General features: G+C 36.6%; 3 protein-coding genes and 1 long non-coding RNA gene across 7 annotated transcripts; 3 read left to right on the top strand and 1 right to left on the bottom strand.

The window, feature by feature from the left end:
- The first annotated feature begins 561 nt into the window (after positions 1-561).
- LOC112282021 (senescence-associated protein AAF, chloroplastic) lies at positions 562-5,011 on the top strand. Of its 4 annotated transcripts, none has more exons than XM_024519133.3 (12): positions 571-971; positions 1,269-1,779; positions 1,900-1,943; positions 2,256-2,329; positions 2,487-2,563; positions 2,789-2,860; positions 3,029-3,139; positions 3,301-3,438; positions 3,695-3,763; positions 3,946-4,049; positions 4,238-4,313; positions 4,426-5,011. In XM_024519133.3, the coding sequence occupies exons 2-12, from the start codon at positions 1,624-1,626 to the stop codon at positions 4,537-4,539; spliced, it is 1,035 nt and encodes a 344-aa protein (XP_024374901.1). In that variant the 5' UTR covers positions 571-971; positions 1,269-1,623; the 3' UTR covers positions 4,540-5,011. The 4 variants fall into 4 exon arrangements, with proteins under 4 accessions (XP_024374899.1, XP_024374900.1, XP_024374901.1 ...); XM_090250342.1 differs by having other exon boundaries at positions 3,029-3,144; positions 3,309-3,438; XM_024519131.3 differs by having other exon boundaries at positions 562-971; positions 1,269-1,943.
- Positions 5,012-8,921: 3,910 nt separating this feature from the next.
- LOC112282853 (1,4-dihydroxy-2-naphthoyl-CoA thioesterase 1) lies at positions 8,922-10,272 on the bottom strand. Its single transcript, XM_024520947.3, has 2 exons — positions 9,867-10,272; positions 8,922-9,682 (listed from the first exon to the last, which is right to left on the bottom strand). The coding sequence occupies exons 1-2, from the start codon at positions 10,059-10,061 to the stop codon at positions 9,275-9,277; spliced, it is 603 nt and encodes a 200-aa protein (XP_024376715.1). The 5' UTR covers positions 10,062-10,272; the 3' UTR covers positions 8,922-9,274.
- On the top strand, positions 10,272-10,924 carry LOC149989247 (uncharacterized). Its single transcript, XR_016502889.1, has 2 exons — positions 10,272-10,411; positions 10,538-10,924. It is a non-coding gene; the product is annotated as an uncharacterized LOC149989247 (long non-coding RNA).
- Positions 10,925-13,450: 2,526 nt separating this feature from the next.
- Positions 13,451-16,536, top strand: LOC112282179 (uncharacterized). The gene is made up of 6 exons (XM_024519528.3): positions 13,451-13,823; positions 14,515-14,659; positions 14,949-15,163; positions 15,331-15,484; positions 15,642-15,850; positions 15,982-16,536. The coding sequence occupies exons 1-6, from the start codon at positions 13,770-13,772 to the stop codon at positions 16,291-16,293; spliced, it is 1,089 nt and encodes a 362-aa protein (XP_024375296.1). The 5' UTR covers positions 13,451-13,769; the 3' UTR covers positions 16,294-16,536.
- Positions 16,537-20,874: the final 4,338 nt, after the last annotated feature.

Raw genomic sequence — 20,874 nt, 5'->3', positions numbered from 1 at the left:
ATTCGTCACCTACACATTATCATCTTTTAAATCTATCCAAGGGGAATGGTCATGAAATCACAACTTCAGCTGCCTTGCAATGTTGGTGTTTGGATTCTTTACAACAATAAGCTAATCAATGATACTCTCAAACTTCGGGCTTTAAATTGGTCCCACATGTACCAGCAGCAACGGCAACCACCCAAGGCTACAAAAAGAATGCAAAGGCGTGGAGAATTAGGATTAAGAGAGGTGGGGGCAAAGCAAAAGGCAACCCCTTTGGGGGGGATCTCCTACTGCATGGCCGAGAATGGGAGATGTGACGCTGGTTTGCGTCTCAGAAGCAATTGCCTCCCAATCTCGCAGTCCACTAACCCTCCCAAAGACTGGCCCAGATTGCGAGATGTGGCAGGATGTCGTGCGAGAAAGTCATGGAGGGCCATGCTCACATCCCCTGTCTCGATGAACAGAGCTTCGTGAAAAGACAGGAATCCCGGAGAATCACTTTAACGCACGCCATTCATCCACCTGGGCGAGGTATTTTTTCCCAGTGTTGCGGATTCGGAACTTGTTTCGGTAGATCAGTATCAATGCTGTCGTGTGGGAGGATCCCATTGTTGCCAGCCCTCAGTTTTCTTATTTGCAACGCTGGTTGCGGAATCTTGAAGCCATCTGCATCCGATCTGGTTCTATTTGTGCTTGGGGTGGCACATCTTGTGCGGCTCTGTAAGTGCCCCTTTAGTGGATTGGTCATTCAGAGAGGTGTGATCAGAAGTTGGGTAACCCAACAACTTAAACTTGAAGGATTCTTGAGAGGTGTCTGAAGTGTTGATGGGGGTTTAGAGCGTGAGAGGAGAGGACGATCACGTTTGATGCGATCCAGGAACTTTGTTTCCTAAAGAGTTCTTAGTTTTTTGTGTTTTGGAATTTGCGAGAGCGCAATTTGAGCCGCTTGACTGATTTAAGGTGACGCGAATCCGTAGATGTACATGGTGAGCACGATCGCTACGAACAATTTTCATTCTTTGGATTTCGATGTTTACTTGCAGCACTTTTTTTTTTTTTTTTTTTTTTTTTTTGTCTTTCATTTCTGGGTAGCCTGTGCTGTAAGTTTCACCTGGTTTATTTTTGAGTGGTTCAAGTACTACTTTCTTCCTCATTCTGGTTTTGATGATGCCTTGATCACGACAACCACTGCGTTATTTTCTCTTTCGCCATTGTTTCCAGAGTTGATGTTGCTTGCCAATTCAGTGAATTTTGATGAGCAAAAGTTTGATTTCACAATGCAGGGAGGTGAAGGATTTGAAGTGTTCACCGAGGTATTGAAATGCAGCCTCTGAACTAGTGGGGCAAGCCACCCTACGGAGATGAAGTGGGCATCTGGTAGCCACAGTAAATACGGCCTGAACCCTCAAGTGACAGACAAGGACTTTATTTCTATTCTCATATTTCCGGATTGTCTTTGATTGTGGAGTTTGCTCTGCCCGCCAGACCTGGAGGGGCAAGTGCCCACACACGGTCTTGGGTTCAGCAAGCTGGAATTTCAACTAATTTGTAGCTAGATCAAAATTATGGAGTGTTCTCAAGCTTGAGATTTAGGCTGTAGTAACGGACAGACAGGCGCCCCACACTCACTCTGAGAAAATGTCGCTCTCAGCCTCTACTCACCTGAGGGAAGCATGTACACAAATACTAATGGGTGCGCAAGGAGGAAGTAAGGATCGCAAAGGGAAGAGAAATATGGTGATTGGGGTTGGATGTCGATTTGAAATGAAGGGCGATGCGAAAGTTGATGAAAAGGTGTGCATGATGAGTGATAAAAAAACTGTCGTGCCACTGCCGGCAAGGAATGTTGGTGGACCTGCAGAAGCAGCTCGCTGCGCCTTCAATGATGCCATGCTGGTGCGTGCTACTGTGCAGAATATTGATGAGCGAGCGCGCAGTGACTTTCATCTATTATCCAGGTGCTTATTCCTGGCTATTTATTTATGTATCTATTTGAACTATGTAATCTTCTATGACTGGAATATCATCTTGACAAGTTAAAGAGTGTGCATGACGAATATTCCAAGAGAACTGTCCTTGAGTTCAGTTGTAGTATGCTAGTAACTAATATCTATCTTTCGCTTAAATCGTTTGACAATTTGGATGCTGTTCGGTATCGGATCTGAATCTTCGCAACTTGTGTTGATTAGCGTGTTTAAGGTCGAGAGCACTTCTGAATGTATGAGTTTCATCATGTTAAAGTAATATTTTCTTGTTCTTAACGTGTTCAGGCAAATATTGCGTCTGGATAGGAGAGTTCGTGAGGATGTTGCACTTCTGGGATCAGGTTTCTTGAAGCTTGACGGTAAGATTAGAAGCTCATCGAAGGAAATGTTGTTTCATGATTTCTTAAATTGACGAATGTGCATCTCGGTACTTAGTGTATTGTTTGATGCCTAAAAACACAATCGTGTCTTAGTGAGATGTTATTTATATCAACGTCATGACGTGTATTTACTCAGCTCGTGCACGGGAGGATGTGGTGAAGTTGGACACTAATGCGCGCCAGAAGATGATGCGTCTTCGTCATATTGCTTTGGTAAGTTTGTGGCAGCTCTGTTCTCATGTCCTATTTGAAATCCAGAGAGATGTATCGTCAGATGAGAAATTACATCTGACCTTCATGGACATGGTTGTGCTCACTGGCCAAGGATCTTTCCCCAACTTATATAATTAGCGTCCGAGAAACTATGCGAATCATTTCGAATTTCGCTGTATCATGGTCGATCACAGATCCCCATTCTGAGATATTTTTGTTAAACAGGGCTTGACGGAGAGTGCATCTATGGAGCTGAGCAATGCAGCGGAAGAACATTGGAGTGATGGGGCTTTGGATGTAGGGTCATCTCTGCTGAGCTTTAACTGTTTAGCATCTCTTGTGCTTTTGTTGGATGTGTGAGTCACCTTCTGCTTAAAAGTTGCAACCTTTGATTGAAGTCATCTTTTTTGCAATACCTTCCATGGTCCCCGTTTTGATACTATGGTCCCCGTGTTGCTATAACAGGCGGATCTGCGCTTGGTAGATCTACGAGCTCGTCGACGAGCTATGGAAGACCTCTATGCTGCCTTGGAAGTAGTCAAGAATGTTCGAGATGCCCTGGTCAACACTTTGAGAGTAAGGTCAGCATTTTGGTGTCCCGCATCGCATCAGCAAAATATAGTTGGATACCCTTTGAAGTCACAGAATAATCTGTGCTCTGAGTATGAGATATATGATTTCGAAAGATTTCTGATTATAGCTACAAGACTATCAAAGTCATTCTCGTTTTTAACTAGATTTGCAGGTCGAACAAGCCTGCACAGGTGGATGTTGGAAAGGTTGGCGTGAGTGAGGGTGCAGCAGACGATAGTCAAGATTTTAGGAGCTATTTGCGAAAAAGTAATCCAATGCCAGATCGATTGACAGCAATTCAGGTTGCCCATCCTTGCCAAACCTACAAGATTGTGTAGGTGTAAAACTAATCTGATTAGCTTTTTACTAGAGCTTTTGCTGAGTTCATTGTTTTTGTTTCTTATGTACAATTTCCACCTCAAATTTGATTCTCGAATGTAGTCAAATAGAATATGTATTCAGTAGTTTACTATGTATGAAAGTTTGTAGTCTTTCTGTTGCTCACTACTCTGGGTCGTATATCAGATCAGAATGATCAGCAGTTGACATAATGTGCAGGATGCATGCTTGAAGATGGCGTCGGCGTTGGTGGAGGCAGAGGGTATGGAGTGTACCGACCCGGATGAGGTGTGTGGCCCAGCCGATTCCTTGTCTACACCTTTGTTTGTATGCATGAAAACTAAAGTGCAGCCTGTATTTCCATATTATTTTGATATCTCATGAACCTTTTGCTCAAGGTTTGACTCCAAGGTTTACTAGCTTGCGTTCATTGCGAAGTGTAATGAGATATTGGCTTGGTTTAATTTCAGTTAGAATTCATTGTAGCTGCCCTGCTGGACATGGAGGAGGTTGATGGTGGAAGTGGCGCGTTGTTAGTGACCGAGAGCGCGAGCTCTCCTGATGTTGCGACTCGGTCGGTTTGCATTCACCTACAACTCTGGAGTCAATGTCTTCAATTTTATGGTCCTTTCAAGTGGAGTATTAGTCAGTACACGCATTTAGTATTTCGTTTCCAAAGGATGTATGCACAACGTGTGGTTGTTTACGTTTCTCTATGTATTAAGTACTTCGATTTTGAAGAAAAACTTGTGGAGTGTGCAGTCTTGCGTTGGCTGGTGCATTAGCTGATGCGCCATCTCTATGGACGCTTGGGAATGCTGGGATGGGTGCACTTCAGGTAGTGCTCAACTTCAGAGATTGATCATGTACTTTTAGCGGTTTTAAGTAGTATCACAAATATTGTGCGGCTACTCACTTTTCTGAACCCTGGAATTGAATGCATTTGGCAGAGATTATCAACGGATTCAAATCCGGAAGTGGCGGCAGCTGCGACCAAAGCTATCAATGAGCTGAAGTCGCAGTGGAGACAACCGGATCACTTAACTTTTCCCTACAGCCAGTAAGATGATCAACCACGAAGTGAGTAGAGAATTGGCAAAACCAACCCAAACCTAAGCAATGCCCTCCTAGTTTAAATTGGTAACTTAGACACATCTGATCAGTTACAGAATGAGATGTATAGGAGCCATTTTGCCCCCATTTGGGTTGCATTGATTTCAGCAATGTCGGTATGTACATAATTACCAGGGCTTGGTCTCCAGTCGTCCCCACCAGGCATTTGCCGAAAGCCTGCAATGGGGACCTGCAAACCTTCTGTCTGTATATATTAGGAGATGCTCAACACAAAACAGAGCTTGTGTGTTGCATGTCAGTAACTCCATGTTTTTCTTTTCATCGACTTGGAAGGTTGCGGAAGCTAGATATGAAACTTGGGAGCTTATGCTCGTAATTAGCGACAGTTATCTGCATAGACCATGTGTGCCACTATCATTTGGCAGCTCTTCATTTAGAACCTAACTGAATGCTTTACGGCAACGCTGCTCTCCGTATTGAATATGCACCACCTTGAGGGTTCCTTCCATGATCTAGCATATTTGATAGAAAAATGAATGCGTGGAGTGTTTAGTCCTGCATAGAAATGGAGCTAATATGTTGTTTTACATGGGAGCTCAATGAGTGAAACAAAGTCCAATTGTGTCTGGTATCTTTGTCAGCAGTCCTGGAATCTTACCCATGAGGACAATTTGGTACACTTTTTTACGGAAGATTCAATTTTGTAAATACAACTTCCAGATATAAATTTGTCACCAACATAGTAAAAGCAGCATTCAAAGATAACTCTCTATTGATTGTGAATATACTAGTGTGTATATGTAGACATAATATGAAGTGTTTTAAGATATACGATTCATTAAAAGGAGTGCTGAAGGTTATCAAAAACATGAATTAGGTTTAAATCAACATCATTTATTTTTGTACACACAGACACATACAGACAATCAACAGATTAATGATATGATTTTTATCACTGGGTTTCTCTACATGCAAGTCTCATTTCATGAGGTTGAAACTGCTGCAAAACACTTGAGCATGGTTTTACAAAGTTTCTTGCACTTCTCAACACTGATTGTATAAAATACTTCAACCTCTTGCTCCTACAATTGCAGCATTTGAGTTGGAGCTTTGTCACAATTATTCAATTAGCATTTCAGAAGTGCTCATAAGTGATCATGTAACCTTAGATTTGGTGATTGAGCTAGCTACTCAAGAACTTGAAAAGACTGCAATTTAAACCACTCTTCTATGGATTTGGCTAAATGATTTGGAACGTTGTCATAATGAAAAATCAAATTACAAAGATTTGAATTCTATTCTTGTGTGGTATAATACAACTGATTTTCCAAAATTTGCCCTGTGACATCCACTAGTTGTTGCTCCTCTATTACGAGTCTTTGTGGGTGCCCCTCTTTTAAAATTTCTTTTAAAACTCTCTTTCTACTTGAAATCTCAATTGCACAATAGATAATTAAAAAATCTCAAGCAAACTTGCAACTATATGTGTAGAAACACTGGTTTTCAACAACACTAACAAAGTTCTTATGTGATTGTGACAACAATTATATCGTGAAACACTTTCTACAACAACTTGCAACACCTATTATAAAGAACACAAGCTACAATATGCATTCTACTTTCACCTCAATTCTTGGTTTGACAAGTTTTTACAGAATTTTAAGTTTTTCAAATAACAAAGTAACACAATTGAGTAATCAAGGAAGTAATGTCAAAACCAATTCTTTAGATCCTAATTAAAGCTAAATTTTAATTCTGAGTTATAATTTTTCTCAATGAGAACTTAAAATTTTAAACAATTTTTTTAAAAAATACTTAAGCTTCTCTTAAAAAAGTATTAAATTTTATTTAGTATATGAAAATCAAATTTTAAGGTTATTCTTTAATTTAATTTTCTTAAATAGCCTTCTAAATTTTTTTCTTTTAGACTTTATATAATATCCTAATTTGATAAAAATCATGTAATTAATAAAATATATATATATACATGTTATTGTAAAAAAACTAATTTACAAAACTTAACTTTCTTTGTATAAAGATATATTGTTTTATTTATTTTTAACTTGTTTAAAAGAATTTTTTTTTCAAATATATATTTCTTTCTAAAAATATTTTTTTCTATATTATTTTATTGTAATATAATTATTAATATGTTATGTTTATATATATATATATATATATATATATTTTCTTTTTTAATAATCAATCTTGTAAAAACTATAAAGCTCCAATAATTAATTAAAACTTTAAGAACCTACTCTTATTAGAATCTAAGTATTTGGTATTGTTTGTTGTTTTGATAATTAAGAACCTTTAAGAATTAATATTTTTTTAAATAAAATTAATTAGAAAGAAAAAAATTATATATATATATATATATATATATATATATATATACATATATCTTTTTATTTTTCTATTAAATTAATAATCTATATCTATTGACATTGATTATAATTGCAACAATTTATTGAAATATCATATTATATTTTATGCTTCTATTATTATACATAAAAAATATTATAACATAATTTTAGATAGAAATTATATCTTAGAACTCTATGGTTGGAATTCATAGATAGTATTTTTAAATCTATGTACTAGTGATATATTTTAATAATACCATCTTTTTGTTTTGTTGATACATAATACCATCTATGAATTAAAGTAGGCTTTTACAAAAAATACAATTATATTCATTAGTTCATATATATGTATGTATATATGTATATATGTATAGTATTTTATTAATTTATCTTTTTTTAAAAAATTGATTGATTGAATAGCTAAAAACTTTTTTCTTTTTTTATTAATTATTGTATTATTATTAATATTTATTTTATATCACATAATATAAAATAAATTATTTGATAATTTTCAATATTTTTTATACAAATATAATTTTAATTCAATAATATATAAAAATAATAAATAGTATTTAAATACAAAAAATATTTTATATTTAGTATAATCTTAGAGAAAAAAATAAATAAAAGTTGATATTCTAAGTAATTATTGGTTTGATTTGTATTAATTAACCAAAGTCTTATTCTACTTCTTTTGGACGTAGTTCTTCTTTTATTATAAATTTTATTCTTTATTTCTCATTCTATTATAGACATAAAGATCAAAACTTGCCTTAATTTTTGACACTTGTAAAGTTATATGGATTTTTTACTTCTATTTTTATTAATAAATATATACATAGGTTTTTTATTTCCATTTTCTATTACGTCTTTTTTTATATATACATCAATAAGTTTTGATGAATTTTATTAAATTACAAAATTCACATGTTTTTCTTCTGATAAAATATATCACCAGAGGCAACCAATCCTACACCTTTTCAGAATAGAATAACAGTTATGCATTTGCACTCAACACCACTCACTTTTGAGACGTTGGAAGTTAGCTTTGTTATCCTTGTTAATGGGATAGAGCAGCGGGAGAATTTATGTGAGTAGACTGGAAATATCAAATCCAAATCAGGTATCTAGGAGTTGATGCAAGTTCAAGTATATTACTTGACCTCGCGGAACAAGTAGTCGATGATTACATAAGATTATGATATACGTGGAGTTACAAATAGATGGAGACCTTGGTGTCAAATTTGGGTGAATACTATTTATCCGGGCTTCAATTTCTAGTAGTTCGAATTATCATCCTATGAAATGCAGGTTACGTAGTAAATGTGGTCACCGCCACTGGTAAGTGAAAGAGCCTCAAATGCGCATCTCTCCCTGGAAGTATCGAGCTCTGATTTAGCATCAGTGAATTGCTCTGAAAGCAACAAGGGTGGTGAAACAAAAGAGGATTGATAAGATTTTGCAGAGATGAGCTGCAAAGCAGTGAGGCCTTGGCAGCGTTGATTAGTTCATATCAGTCCACATCAAGTCTATTCTGGTCGTTAGGAAAAGATGCAGGAGCTCACCCCTTGAAGCTTCAGACGGTAGATAGCCACACATCAAGTTTATGGACAGCATCATTATTCCATTGACTACTCAAAGCATCTCAGAGGTCTATCCCTACCTTTGAGAGGTTTGAGTAGTCTATGAAATAATGCTCACATGCTTATTGCGTGCCCAGCACTGTACTTCGATAATGAGTCACGCAATGGTCATTTTTTCAGACTCGTAGAAGACTATTCTTATAAAATAGGTTTGGATTGCGTGTCAAATGAATGTAACACGTTTATCGACAGTCTTGTGCCTCATCGTGGATGTTGTGTTTTTCTTTCCGCTTGAGGCACAGTCTCACGATTACTGTTGTCTTCGCGCAGGCGGTCCCAGCACGAGCGCAAAAATCGTACTGTCACTCAATAACATCACAGCCAACAGTGGAATACGCCCATCTCAATGTTGTAGCGCCTTGCTGTGGTGAGTCTCATGGATAATGCTTAGTTGAGAATAAATTCTTCCAAAAATCGAACTTTGTCTAGACGCTCTGCAAATTCAAAAAGGGACGGATCCCATTCCAATTCTCTACAATGCACGTAGACCACCAAGAGTATTTAGTGATTGCTAAACGCACTGTAAAACTCTAAATAATACCTTAAGCCCTCTGTGTTTTGGCTCCAAGCCTCAGCATGTCTGGGCTGCTGTGACAAGTTGTGCGAGCCTCCATGTGTGTACCATGCGTGCTTGCAGTTGCAAGCCCTAATTACAAAGTGGAACGAAGAAACTGTAAAATTATAAAAACAAATCTGCACAGGTTTGAAGAAGCTGCCTATAGTTTGGAAGCTAATTGCGTGATTTCATCCGGAGGCAGCACCATGTTCATGGATTTGGCGATGGCCAAGAGCTTCTCGTTTCCGTCTTTGGCCTTCTCAACGCCCGGCAAACCGACTAACACAGTCAGGCGCGCAACCGCTGTGGTGGCCATCTCTGTGGTGGTAGCAAGGCTTCCGGACTGCACAGGTTTGCTGAACTTCACATCCCAGACCTGAACCCTCTTACCGACCCGCAGAGGCGTGGCTCTGACGTAGACCGTCTCGCCGATTGACGCCGACAACAAATGGTTCACGTTCAGGTCGAGCCCTGCAACTCTGGCCCAATTAGAATTCACTTGCGCTCCCATACTTGCCAGATTTTCTGCCAGGAAGGCCGTGATGCCGCCATGGAGGACTCCAAATGGCTGCAAGTCGTTCAAACCCACACATACACACACACACACGCATACACGGTAAATAAACTCCTCAAACTAGTTTCGACATACAAACAGGCGTTTATACGCACGTAAAACTAGAAACAGTTAGAAAGCAAACAAATATGCTAGATTGCATTGAAATCCTACTGCGAGCATCAGAAAATATTCTCACTTGGCATGTCTTGGGTAAAACGAGGAAATGGCCACCAAGCTCGGCAGTAGAAACTACGTCCCACTTAAAGTCTATGAAGTTGAGAACATCAAATCCGTCAGTAACCACCCTCTGGCCGCTCGGAGGTTTCGTCAACCTGGGGTCGAGATTATCAGCCGTGAGCGATTCGAAACTTTTGGAGCTTACACTGGCCATAGTCAGCCTCCACTAGGATGAGCACCCGAAGGACGAGAGCGGTTACAACAACAACAAGAACAGTCCACAAAACCTACACTACCAACCTTCAAACATCACAACAAACGCTTATCTGAACCTAGACGGCGAGTTCTAAAGTACAACACGGCGACTCCACACTCTTCTCATGCTCCGCGACCACGCATTGCTCGCGGCCAGACTTTGACCCAACCCAACAACAGCCTGAACACTGCAATGACATATCACTGTATAAATGGTGCGAAGCGTGGAGGACAGGCGAGAGAATGTTCGATCTTTCGATCAGGGGCCTAGAGGCGTTGCGATGGAGATGGATAGGGTCGGAATCTCGGGTACGATCATGAATTTTGTGCTGCATTTCTGAGTTGCGAGGGTGGTCGTCAACTTCTTTTCGCCCACTAACATTGAATTCTGCCCACTGTTTCCACGCCCTACTCCTTGAATTCCATGAAATTTAGTCGTTTCTTCTTTCCGGTCAACCGCGAAACCCGAGACCTGGCGAGATCGCGCTACCCTTCATCGCATGTTTTCCACGTAGGTGTCCAGCTCCGGAGCCAGTGAGAAAGGGGTTTTATCCACTCGCCTCGCTTGACCACCGTGGACATGCCATGACCTCGACAGGCTTTTGTTAACTTACTCATTTAACTGAAGAGGGCCCATGCTTTTCAAGTAGTTATAACTGTTAGTGACTTTCTTTTAGAGAGAACAATATTGAATTAATATTACTTGTTTTAAAATTGTTTGTACATGGGTTTCTCTTTTTGTCTGTTTTATTGGTTTCTTTTTAGTTTTTAGTCAACAGATGTTTTACTAAATTTCAAATAAAGTTCTACTCCACACAGTAATTGTAAGACTCATGTTTCAAAATAACATCAAAGTATATTACGAGTAAAGTACAGTACTCATAATGTACATCAAGTACATTAATAAATTTATTTTGTGTTTCCAAAAACATGTGCATCTTTTTAAAGTGGTTATCTAGTAAGATTAAATTTTGATAAATTAATAAATCACAATAGCTTTTTATCCATGAATAATCCATAATTAATTCTTATTTTTTATATTTTTTTAAAAAGTTAATAGTGTGCATAGAAAAATACTAGTTCTTAATAGTATAAATTTTTTATTTGATATAAATGGCATGGCCAAATCTACCAAAGATCATGTTTTTTTTATTTATGAATTAATAATATTTTTCTAAAAATTAAATTTTCTTTTAATCATATTTAAATTTCAAAATTTGTCTGTTTGTAGGATATTTTGAGGCTTGTAATTGTATGAGTTTATCAGATACAATTTACATCTATAAGTATTCATGGATACCATGGGTTTATAAAAATCTATTCTATAAGTTATATAACTATAAGAAGCAACTTCACAAATACTTTACAATTTAGACAACTTTGTTATTAATGAAATGGTTGCTAGGAAGCTTCAACATATCTTTTATGGTATGTAGTATATATTAACATAAAAGTAAGGCCATTCTTAGTCTTGACAATTATTTTATTATTTTCTAGAATTGGTTTATTTTTTAAAAAAAATCTTTGTATATAGTAATATATATATATATATATATATACAATCTTTTGATAGTTTCATATAGATTAATTTTTTATATAAAAATTAATTATATCATAGAAGAAAATATGATGTTTTACAAAGATGTACTTTATTAATAATTTTTTATAAACCTACAACAAATCATAGCTCTAAGCACCTTTAAAAAAAATTAAAAACTAATAAACAATTGTGTTTTTTTTTTTTATCATAGATCATTAAAAGCCTCCAAATTCTTTTTTAATATTTTAAATAATTTAAATTTTTATACAATCTACTATAAAAAAGTTTAAATATTTTTACATTTTTAAAAAATTAAGTATCAAAGATTCTTTAGCTTTTAGAATATTTATTAACTTTTAGAGCTTCTTCCAAATGCTTTTATAGGACTTTGTTGCCATAGTAAAGTTAGAGAAGAAATACAAGATGTATTATAATCTTATCAATACAATTTTGTAGCAACTAAAGTCATATATATATTTTTATCTAAAAATAAAATATATTAATAAAATTACCAAAACTTTTATAATTTTATAATCTAGTTTTTTTTTATTATAATGACTATATTTTAGTATTTTCACTCTAAAATTAACTTGTAACTTCATCCAATGACTATTTATTGGCCATTAACATATGTTGCCTTTTTATAACATAAAAATTTATATTATATTTTTAAAATATAAAATATGTATTTTCTTTTAACATATATTTCTTTTTTATTATATATTATCTTTTTATAATGCACTTCTCTAAATATTAGCTTCATTAGTTGTTGAAGTAAATAAAAATTTTCTTTGGTAACAACCTTAAAGAAATGTTAATGATTCTATTGATATTCAAAATTTTATTTATCTTTTATTATTTATTATTTATTATTTTTATTATTACTAATAAAAATAATAAAAATATATTAAATTTTTACTTAGCAAAGTAAAATGTAATAGCTTTTTTGTATCTAATGATAAAATTAAATCTAAAATGATATCATTGAAGTTCTTTCAAGTCCTTTGAGACTTTTCAAAAATTTAAAGTAGATTTCTCTAACACTCTTTCAATTCAAAATATGTCGATTTAGATTTTCAAAATTTCAAAATTAAAAAGCATGATTATGATTGAGTTACTTTTTTTTTTCTTTTTTTTTTTCGAAGAGTGTTATTACTACTTAAATTTTATTTTATTGAATTAAAAAAAAAATGTAGCAAAAACAAATACAAAACAAAGTTCATTCTCCTCGTTGATTTGATGGATTGATACACTAGTGTGTATGTGTATATATATACATATATAAATATATTTATAGGCATATAGATAAACAATTATATTTCTTCATACTTCACTTTTCATTTAAAATTTGTAAATCTAAAGAATTGAATTCTAAATAATATGGTAAAAGGTTCAAAATTTTGTTAATTTTTTTTTAATATTTTAATTTTCTTATTAAAATTTTAGTCTGATTTCCATGTATTTATGTGGTTTTTTCAAAATGTTTTTTTTTTTTTTTTTTTTAAATAATAAAGATCTTCCATGAAATCTTTCTTTATACATACATACACACACACGTTTTTACATAATTCATACATTTGCAATCAAATTTTGATTGAATTATTCAAATAAGCATTATAAAAACCTTCATAGTTTTCAAACTAAAACAAAATAAATTCACACCATGAAAAGGGATGACATCCTCCCCCGATCATTTTCATTCATTCGTAAAATACACATCCATCCATTCATTCATTCACATCCACGTGGCTGGAGTGTGTTGGAATGGGGACGAAGACGCGGCGTCGCTGCAGCAGGTGGCGGCAGCAAATGCTTGCTGTTGCTGCATGTGTCGAGCTCGAATTCCTCCCTCAACGCCACAATTTCTTCTCGATTCATGGGCCTCACACCGTTTTCCGCAATCTGAAATTGTTGCTGCGACCTCACTGCATGCGACTTGGTCGATCGATGCATCTAAACCGATCCAAGAGAGAGAGAGAGAGAGAGAGAGAGAGAGATCTTGTAACTGAACAGGGAGACGAATTATACCGACGAAGCGACATTTGGGTATTCGATTGTGGAGATCCGGTTTCCTGACTTTGTGGTTGTGAAGGTTGTGGAGTCGCAAGGAGGGTGAAAGCGGTGGAAATGGGCAGAACGAATGAGGTTGGGAGCCAGGAGTCGACTTCCTTCACTGTGCTGGTATGTGTGTCGATCAATGCCGTCTCTTTTTGTCACCAGCTTGACTGATTGGAAGTTCCGATTCTGCTTCATTTCCTCCATTTTCACATTTCGGGAGTGAGTATGTATGGGCGGGGTGATGAGCAGTAAGGCAGTGTGAAAAACTGGTGGCAGATTTTCGTTGTTTGATGTTGTTGTCTTGAGTCCGGAAGGTTAAATTGAGCACGCGGGGGTGAGGCCAAGAACATAGATTAGTCGTAATTGCATTCCACTGTAACAATGTGCGATTTTATTCAAAGAGAACTTTGGTTTTGATTTCTTTGTTTTGTTTTGTTTTGTTTTGTTTGTTTGTTTGTTTGTTTGTTTGTTTGTTTTTTTTTTGTTTTGTTTTGTTTTGTTTTGTTTTTTTTTTTTTTTTTCCAGTGTGGAGGAATGATTCAGGTCTTCCTGAGCATGGTGAGTCTAAGTCTTCATTTTCAGCACAATGCAGTCATCGATGGCATGTAATGAACATTGGATGTGGTTCCCTAACAGCAATGGCAGTTGATTGCCAAGTCACTCAGTGCGGCTTTAAGGTCATCTTTGGTGACCACGTAGAAATGGAATGTGCGAAGGTCATACGCGATTATACCTCAATTTTTGTTACTCTGTAGTATTTTCAGACTACCGTTCCCTAATTTTCGAGCACTAAATATGCAACATGGGGAAGCAGGAGAAGGGAGAAATCTACTTTTTCTTCAAACCCAAAGTTGGAGTCGAGAAGCCGCACACTGGGGATGATGTCCAACGCATGATTTTTGTGCTTCGACCTCAGGTTGCTGAAAAAGGAATCGAGGAGAAGCAAAGCTCAGATACAGGTACATTATGAAATCCTACGAAGATCACTATACGATATCTGATCAGTTGTAAGGAGGACTCGGCACATCGGTTTTTGGCAAACCCTTTTGAAGGCTTTTGGGTAGATTATCTTCAGAAGCTTCGTTCATGCAAGGACTTTTATGCTGTTATTTATGATCGACGTATGTATGTTGCGGCCTAAGACTTCAGTAAAAAAATGGTTCACAACTGTGTATTCTGGATCTTGCAAAGTTCTAAATTGCAGAATCTTATCGAAGAAAAAGGCTTAATAATTAGAACATGTTGCAGGGAAGGAGGGGCAATTTGAAGTAGAAAAAAAATCCGTGGTTGAAGGACACGAGAAGACTGGCTCAGATAAATCTGATGCAGCGACAGAGGAAGAGGCAAAAGCAGAAGGTGATAGCACTGAGGAAAAGTCCAAGGAGACTACAGGGGAAGAGAAAGATTACTCCAACAAAGGGGACGAGGATGACACTGCAAAGAAAGAAAACCAAGATCTGGAGGTAGTGTGGTCATCATCTAGACTTGAACTTTCTACTTGCGAAAGGGGGGCTTTTACTTTTTTATTACTTCTTCGAGTAAAAGGTTTAAGAATAATATTGCACATAAGAGGCTTCTCTCCGATCTCGAACTTGGCTGTGCTGATTGATTAAATTTTTGCAACTATCAGAAGGTCGAGATCGGAGAGAAGCATCTATTTCGATATATTGTGATGGGACGGAAAAGCCTTCCTGATGCGGCCAAGGGCAAGTCAAGACCTTATTGGGGGTTCGTGGAGCTTATCACTTCGAACCCTGAGGATCTCAAGAAAATGCTCTCTGAAGGTAAGGATCTGTGCACCTCCTTTGGTTAAGATGTCGAACTTTAGCGTTGTTGTTGCATATAAAGATTTTATCTGAGATTCTCAGTTTCAGCACAACAAACATCACAACTGAAACGGACGTTTACCCTAAATTTAATTCATTCAATGGATACCTGCAGGGGAATACGACACAAAGACGCGTGGCTATAGAGTGAACCCAGCAGCCAGACCTGTGGGTGAAGGGAGGTATAGCATTGTTCGACATCACCGAGATAACAAGCAAACAAGCATCCACCTGGTTTACAAGCTTGAGCATCCTGGACAACATGAGAAGCATGGTCCCCAGGATGCAATGAACATTGAAACACAAGCATCCTTCGTCATTCAGGTACTGAGGGATTTTTTCTTTTTTTCTTTTTTTCTTTTTTTATCATGCAGAAAATCAATTTCTTTCCTGGAATAATTAGCCTCAAATTTCTTTATCATTTTCATTAATATACCAGCATCCTTGTGTGTCAGGTGAAGAACCCTAAGCAGGCAGAGCCTTTGCAGCCAGGAAGCAAGCGGCAAGCCATTCTCCCTGCGTATATGCTGGGAAAGATGGGACCCAAACGATTCGTGCCAGTCGATCCTCCAGACCTTCTCAATTACGAAGGTGTTGAATTTCTTCTCATTTCGGCCCGTGATGAGCTTGTAGATGCTGAGGTAGACGCTGAACTTGAGATCTCTGACTCGTTGTCAAAGGAAGTGCGTGATTTGATGGATCTTGTGGTAAGCTCAAAGGGCCATGAAAAGCTTACTAGGCCTTTGTTTGAGGGAGTCTGGGCATAGTTTCTAGCTTGACATTATGATTATGATTGTTCTACCATGATTAGATTGCGATGGTGCTCTTATTTTGTAGAAAAGGGTTGTAGAGCTGTGTACCAGTAGGACATAGACCAGTGTTTGAGAACAGAGAAGAAGTTACAACTTAATTGTTTCTCTAAGTCACATCTTTTGAGGAACAAATAAGTCTTTAAATAGTCTCTTTGTTACGGTCGCACTATGGTTTAATCAAACTATTGTGTTTCTTAAGTCCTAGGTGGATTCCTGCACCTTTCTTTTCCGTAAAAAATGCTGAAGTATCGAAATAGATGTGCGTTTCATGTTTGCTTGGCCTGTTGCGTGGTAAAGTGTGCTTAGACTAAAAAGTTGATAAATCTGGCTACTTCAAAAATCTTCGGTGCTGTTGCATAGATTACCATGACCGAGACATTTCAATTAGCTTATTTGTTCAAGTAAAGCTCCTGGTTCATGGGCTCTTCGATACTAGTGCCTAACCATTAATTGATGGTGATCGGAATTCGAGACTATGTTTTTACATACGTGCATTAGAGTAGAGGCCAACTTTTACACACATTTGGCACAGTGAAAGCATAGTCGACCACCCAGCAGCTAAAGCATGGCACAGGGGATGCAATTTTGAGATGTAATGTGTAACTAGGAACTTGAGTGGTATAGGAGATGACCTCATTTTTACTGTTATTGGTATGAGATATTAGAGAACTTTATAAATTGATATTAAGGCAAATTGTAGTATATATTTATAATGTCATTACACAAATTTTATAACAAGTGTTGTTATGTTATGTGAAAACTAATTTGGAAATGCATTAGGCATCTAACTGTGGTAGAGTTGAATTTGCCTTAAAATTTGAATTAGAATCTAAAATAATGCATAAGGTGTTTAGAAACATCCTTTGGCATTCTTGAATAATCCAAGTAAGCTTACAATTATCTTAAATACATCCTATTAAATTTAGAAACATCTTAGATTAATCTTATCACATTCTAACCGATTTTAAAATATTTCTTAAAAATTCTTTAAAACACATGAATTAAATCTCAATCAAAATCAAATCAAATCTTTAAAAAATCCTAATAAAATCATAATCAAACTTCAAATATTTCTAAACATTCAAATAAATTGTTCAATTTAGTTCAAATTTATTGCACAAATTCAAAAAAAATTATAATCACACAACCAAAAAAAATCACTTGTAGATCTACTACCAATGTTACAAAAGTCTCCAAAGTATAAACCCTTTATATTTCTTTAAAAAAACAAAGTCACCTTAAAATGACCCTAACTTTGCAAAGCCTTTACAAAGTTACTATAAACTCAAATCACTCAAATTCAATGCTAAAAGAATCTCTTTCTAATTTGCTCTTAGACCCTCTTCTCCAATTACCTAAACAATCCCAGAATCGCCATTGGTGTGTAGTTTTGGGCCGAGGGATTTGATTTCAACCCTAATTCATAATTAGTCCTTTCAAATATCAATTTCTAGGTTTTTAAGGTAAATTTTCCTTAAAACTACTCTTACCTTTCTTCTGAAGATGTTTATATCATTTATTTTTCTAATCTACTCTATTTGCCTTATTTTTAGCCATACAAAGTAAGTAGAAGTCTATTTTGCAAAAAGAATTATTCATACTTTTTAATTTTTCTACATCCTTGATTATTATGTATATATTAAAAGTAACTTTCTATGATGTTTTCAATTAAGCTCTTATATAATACAATCCTTCTTTTTCTTTTTCATCTAATAGCCATAGTATTAAATGATTGCATCTTTAATAAGACTTTGTTAGTGTACTTTAATACCATGTTTATTATTCGTCATAAATTTTTTGGATGTTATATTATTATCTTTAAGTAATTTTTATGTTTTTTCTATCTTTTGCATACTTCTACTTTTATTACATCTTATTTTTAGTTATTAAATTTATTTTTATATATTTATATTAATTTATCTTTTATTGAGCTATAAAGTTTTAAAGATTACTTTGTAGCTTTAATTGGGCTTGAACCAATTATTCTTTGATTTCTACTTCTTATCTAGTTCTTTGGCTTGATTGGCCTTGAAAGAATGATTTGTAAAGTTTGATAAATTATTTTAGTATTTTTAGAAAAAAAATAATATAATAATTAATAAATAAAAAATAAAACAATAATTTATATACTTAAGCTTTGATCCCTTTGTCATTAAAATAAAAGAAAAAATTGAACTTAGACCTTGATGTTTGAGTACAGAAATGATAAAATTGTATAAACAGTTTTATTAGAAAATGGTAAAAGATAGCCACATCATTTTTTATTTAAATATATACATATACATATATATATATATATACAACATAATTCTTTTAAATCTAGTTGATATTATAATTCTATTTCTTTAATCATTCTAAGAAAAGATTAAAGTTTTTTGCTTGAAAAAAAAAGATCTTTTAATTGAAACCTTATTTTAAATTATATTAATATACAAGCATTATTTAAAGAATTTTTTATATATGTATGACTGCCAAACCGGATGCTCTGGGAGATATATAGCTTCGTTGCAACGCTGAGAATTCCATCGAGAATTAACCAGAGACGTGTAATCGTTCATAATCTGATCCTGTGCTTGAGACACTTAAGAGAACCGAGCAATCCTACTGATAACTCTGTAACAGGCGTGTCTTTTTAGACAGCGCAAAAACAACGATGACATCTTTTTTCTGTTTTTAACTCTTTCTCGTGGGGTTTCATATGTAGTAAATGAACTGGTTCGGGAAATAGACTTTCCTTCACTCAACTTGCCCCTGAGTTAAGCTTCATGTCCGTGAAAATTGTTCAGTTGATCCAAATACGCCATTCCTTGTTGATGAATGTCTGAAACGGCTGGAATTTCGTGTCCAGGCTCTTTCGTGGCATGACTTTTACACATGAGTTAACCACACAATCCCACGTGAGCAGATAAACACGTCAAAACCATGTTCACTAACAGGAGTAGACTGTGGAACTTGTCACGGTAAGCACCAACCACATCAGCACACACGACGCCACTTGCGGAGACACACGCGCAGGAATTCAACTCAAGGTCAAGTTGGAAGATTTAGAATCTCTACGTCGAGAAAGTGAGGCGACACCGAAAATTACTCTCAATCAAACTTAAATTCAATCACTGTACTTCGGATACCAATGCACCAATCCCTATCGGAGGCTTACAATCATTTTAATCTTGTTGCGACGTCAGTCGTGAGGCGAATTATAGCCAGAGCATGAACCTGAATGATTTTCCTTCATTCCTCATAAAAGCAGATCACTGCGAAATTCGATGGACGTAGACGTTGATTCCCACTGATAGTGAGATCCTAGATAATTTGCAGCGTCACCCGTGGTTCCCTTCACATGTAAGCCACCGTCATCGACTGCAAAAAATAATCAATTCTTTTTAGTATAATCTTCGTCCGAGTGACAGCCTCTTCAAGGAGATGGAGCCATCTTTTTCCCGGATTACTGTAGGAGCGACTGCTTGCGGCCACCAATCATGGGGCCCTCGCCCCCGCTTCATCAACGCCACACCGTACCACTGTGACCAATTTACTATAGAATCTGCCAAATTTGACAACCACGCACTCCTGCTGCAGATCACCGGAGATCACTGTCGATCGATTCGGAGTTTGAGGATTGCGGGTGGGTGGGGTGGGGGACTGTTCATAGCTGTTGGGGCTACGGCCGGGCTGATCGATGGGTCGTTAGGCGGAATGAATACAGTGAGTTAAAAACCTCGATATGTTCGAAAACAATGAGGGATGGCCGACCACGAGTCTGTCTTCCGGATGATGCAAAAAAAAAACAAAAACAAAAGGCTACTTTCACCGCAATGGTCGGTCTCAGGGAAAGTGAGCAGTGCCACATCGGCGGGAGCTGGAACTTCTAACTGAGCTGTGAGGGTGCATTCTTCCTGCCCAACTCCGGCTCATGTTTCTTGAGGCGTCACGGATGCCAAAATCCGCGACTACTCACTGGTCTACTTATTTCTTTCCATTAAGTTTTACTCTGCCTTTCGTCTACTCGTCTGACGGTACCCTTTCGTTGCTCGTTTCTGTGCCTGCCACAAGGCAGAAATGACCGCTGAATTTACGCTTCGGTGGTGGGAAAGTATTTTTTTTTCGTCGACGTAACCCACCCACACACACACACACACACATATATGTACATATACATATATATATATAACTTTACTGGGGTGTGATCAACACGAGCTTCGAGGGTGGAGAGAGACAATACGCACATGCCGGCTCAAGTTGCTGGTGGAGCGGATGGATTGAAACCTGGAGGAATGTGCAGCAGGGATTTGCGATTCTAGGGATCATGACTGGAACCGTGGCACAGATTAGATTGCACCTGCTGCAAAATCGTATCCGTTTGGTACCTTTTCCGGCCAAACACCGCTACAATGACGCCGCGGAGCCCAATGGCTACTACTGCCGCAACTTCTGGTAGCCATTACCAGGGCACTATCAGGAAACCTGGAATTCTGATAACAGGGGTGGCTACGGCCTAGTAACTTGCCCTAATTAAATTTGGCTCTTACCGTTGCA

Source organism: Physcomitrium patens, chromosome 5, assembly GCF_059467195.1.
Source record: "Physcomitrium patens ecotype Gransden chromosome 5, ASM5946719v1, whole genome shotgun sequence".
Classification (NCBI taxonomy): Eukaryota; Viridiplantae; Streptophyta; class Bryopsida; order Funariales; family Funariaceae; genus Physcomitrium; species Physcomitrium patens.
Note: the sequence above shows the minus strand (reverse complement) of the source record. Positions and strands in the feature narration are given on the sequence as shown.

Excerpts from the sequence above, each read along its gene's own strand:
- LOC112282021 (XM_024519131.3), top strand. The coding sequence starts at position 1,624 with ATGTCGCTCTCAGCCTCTACTCACCTGAGGGAAGCATGTACACAAATA. Across the intron at positions 2,330-2,486 it reads AGGTTTCTTGAAGCTTGACG|CTCGTGCACGGGAGGATGTG; the intron begins GTAAGATTAGAA and ends GTATTTACTCAG. Across the intron at positions 2,861-3,028 it reads GGAGTGATGGGGCTTTGGAT|GCGGATCTGCGCTTGGTAGA; the intron begins GTAGGGTCATCT and ends TTGCTATAACAG.
- LOC112282179 (XM_024519528.3), top strand. The coding sequence starts at position 13,770 with ATGGGCAGAACGAATGAGGTTGGGAGCCAGGAGTCGACTTCCTTCACT. Across the intron at positions 13,824-14,514 it reads CGACTTCCTTCACTGTGCTG|GAGAAGGGAGAAATCTACTT; the intron begins GTATGTGTGTCG and ends ATGGGGAAGCAG. Across the intron at positions 15,851-15,981 it reads AAGCATCCTTCGTCATTCAG|GTGAAGAACCCTAAGCAGGC; the intron begins GTACTGAGGGAT and ends CTTGTGTGTCAG.
- LOC112282853 (XM_024520947.3), bottom strand. The coding sequence starts at position 10,061 with ATGGCCAGTGTAAGCTCCAAAAGTTTCGAATCGCTCACGGCTGATAAT. Across the intron at positions 9,683-9,866 it reads TTTTACCCAAGACATGCCAA|CCATTTGGAGTCCTCCATGG; the intron begins GTGAGAATATTT and ends AACGACTTGCAG.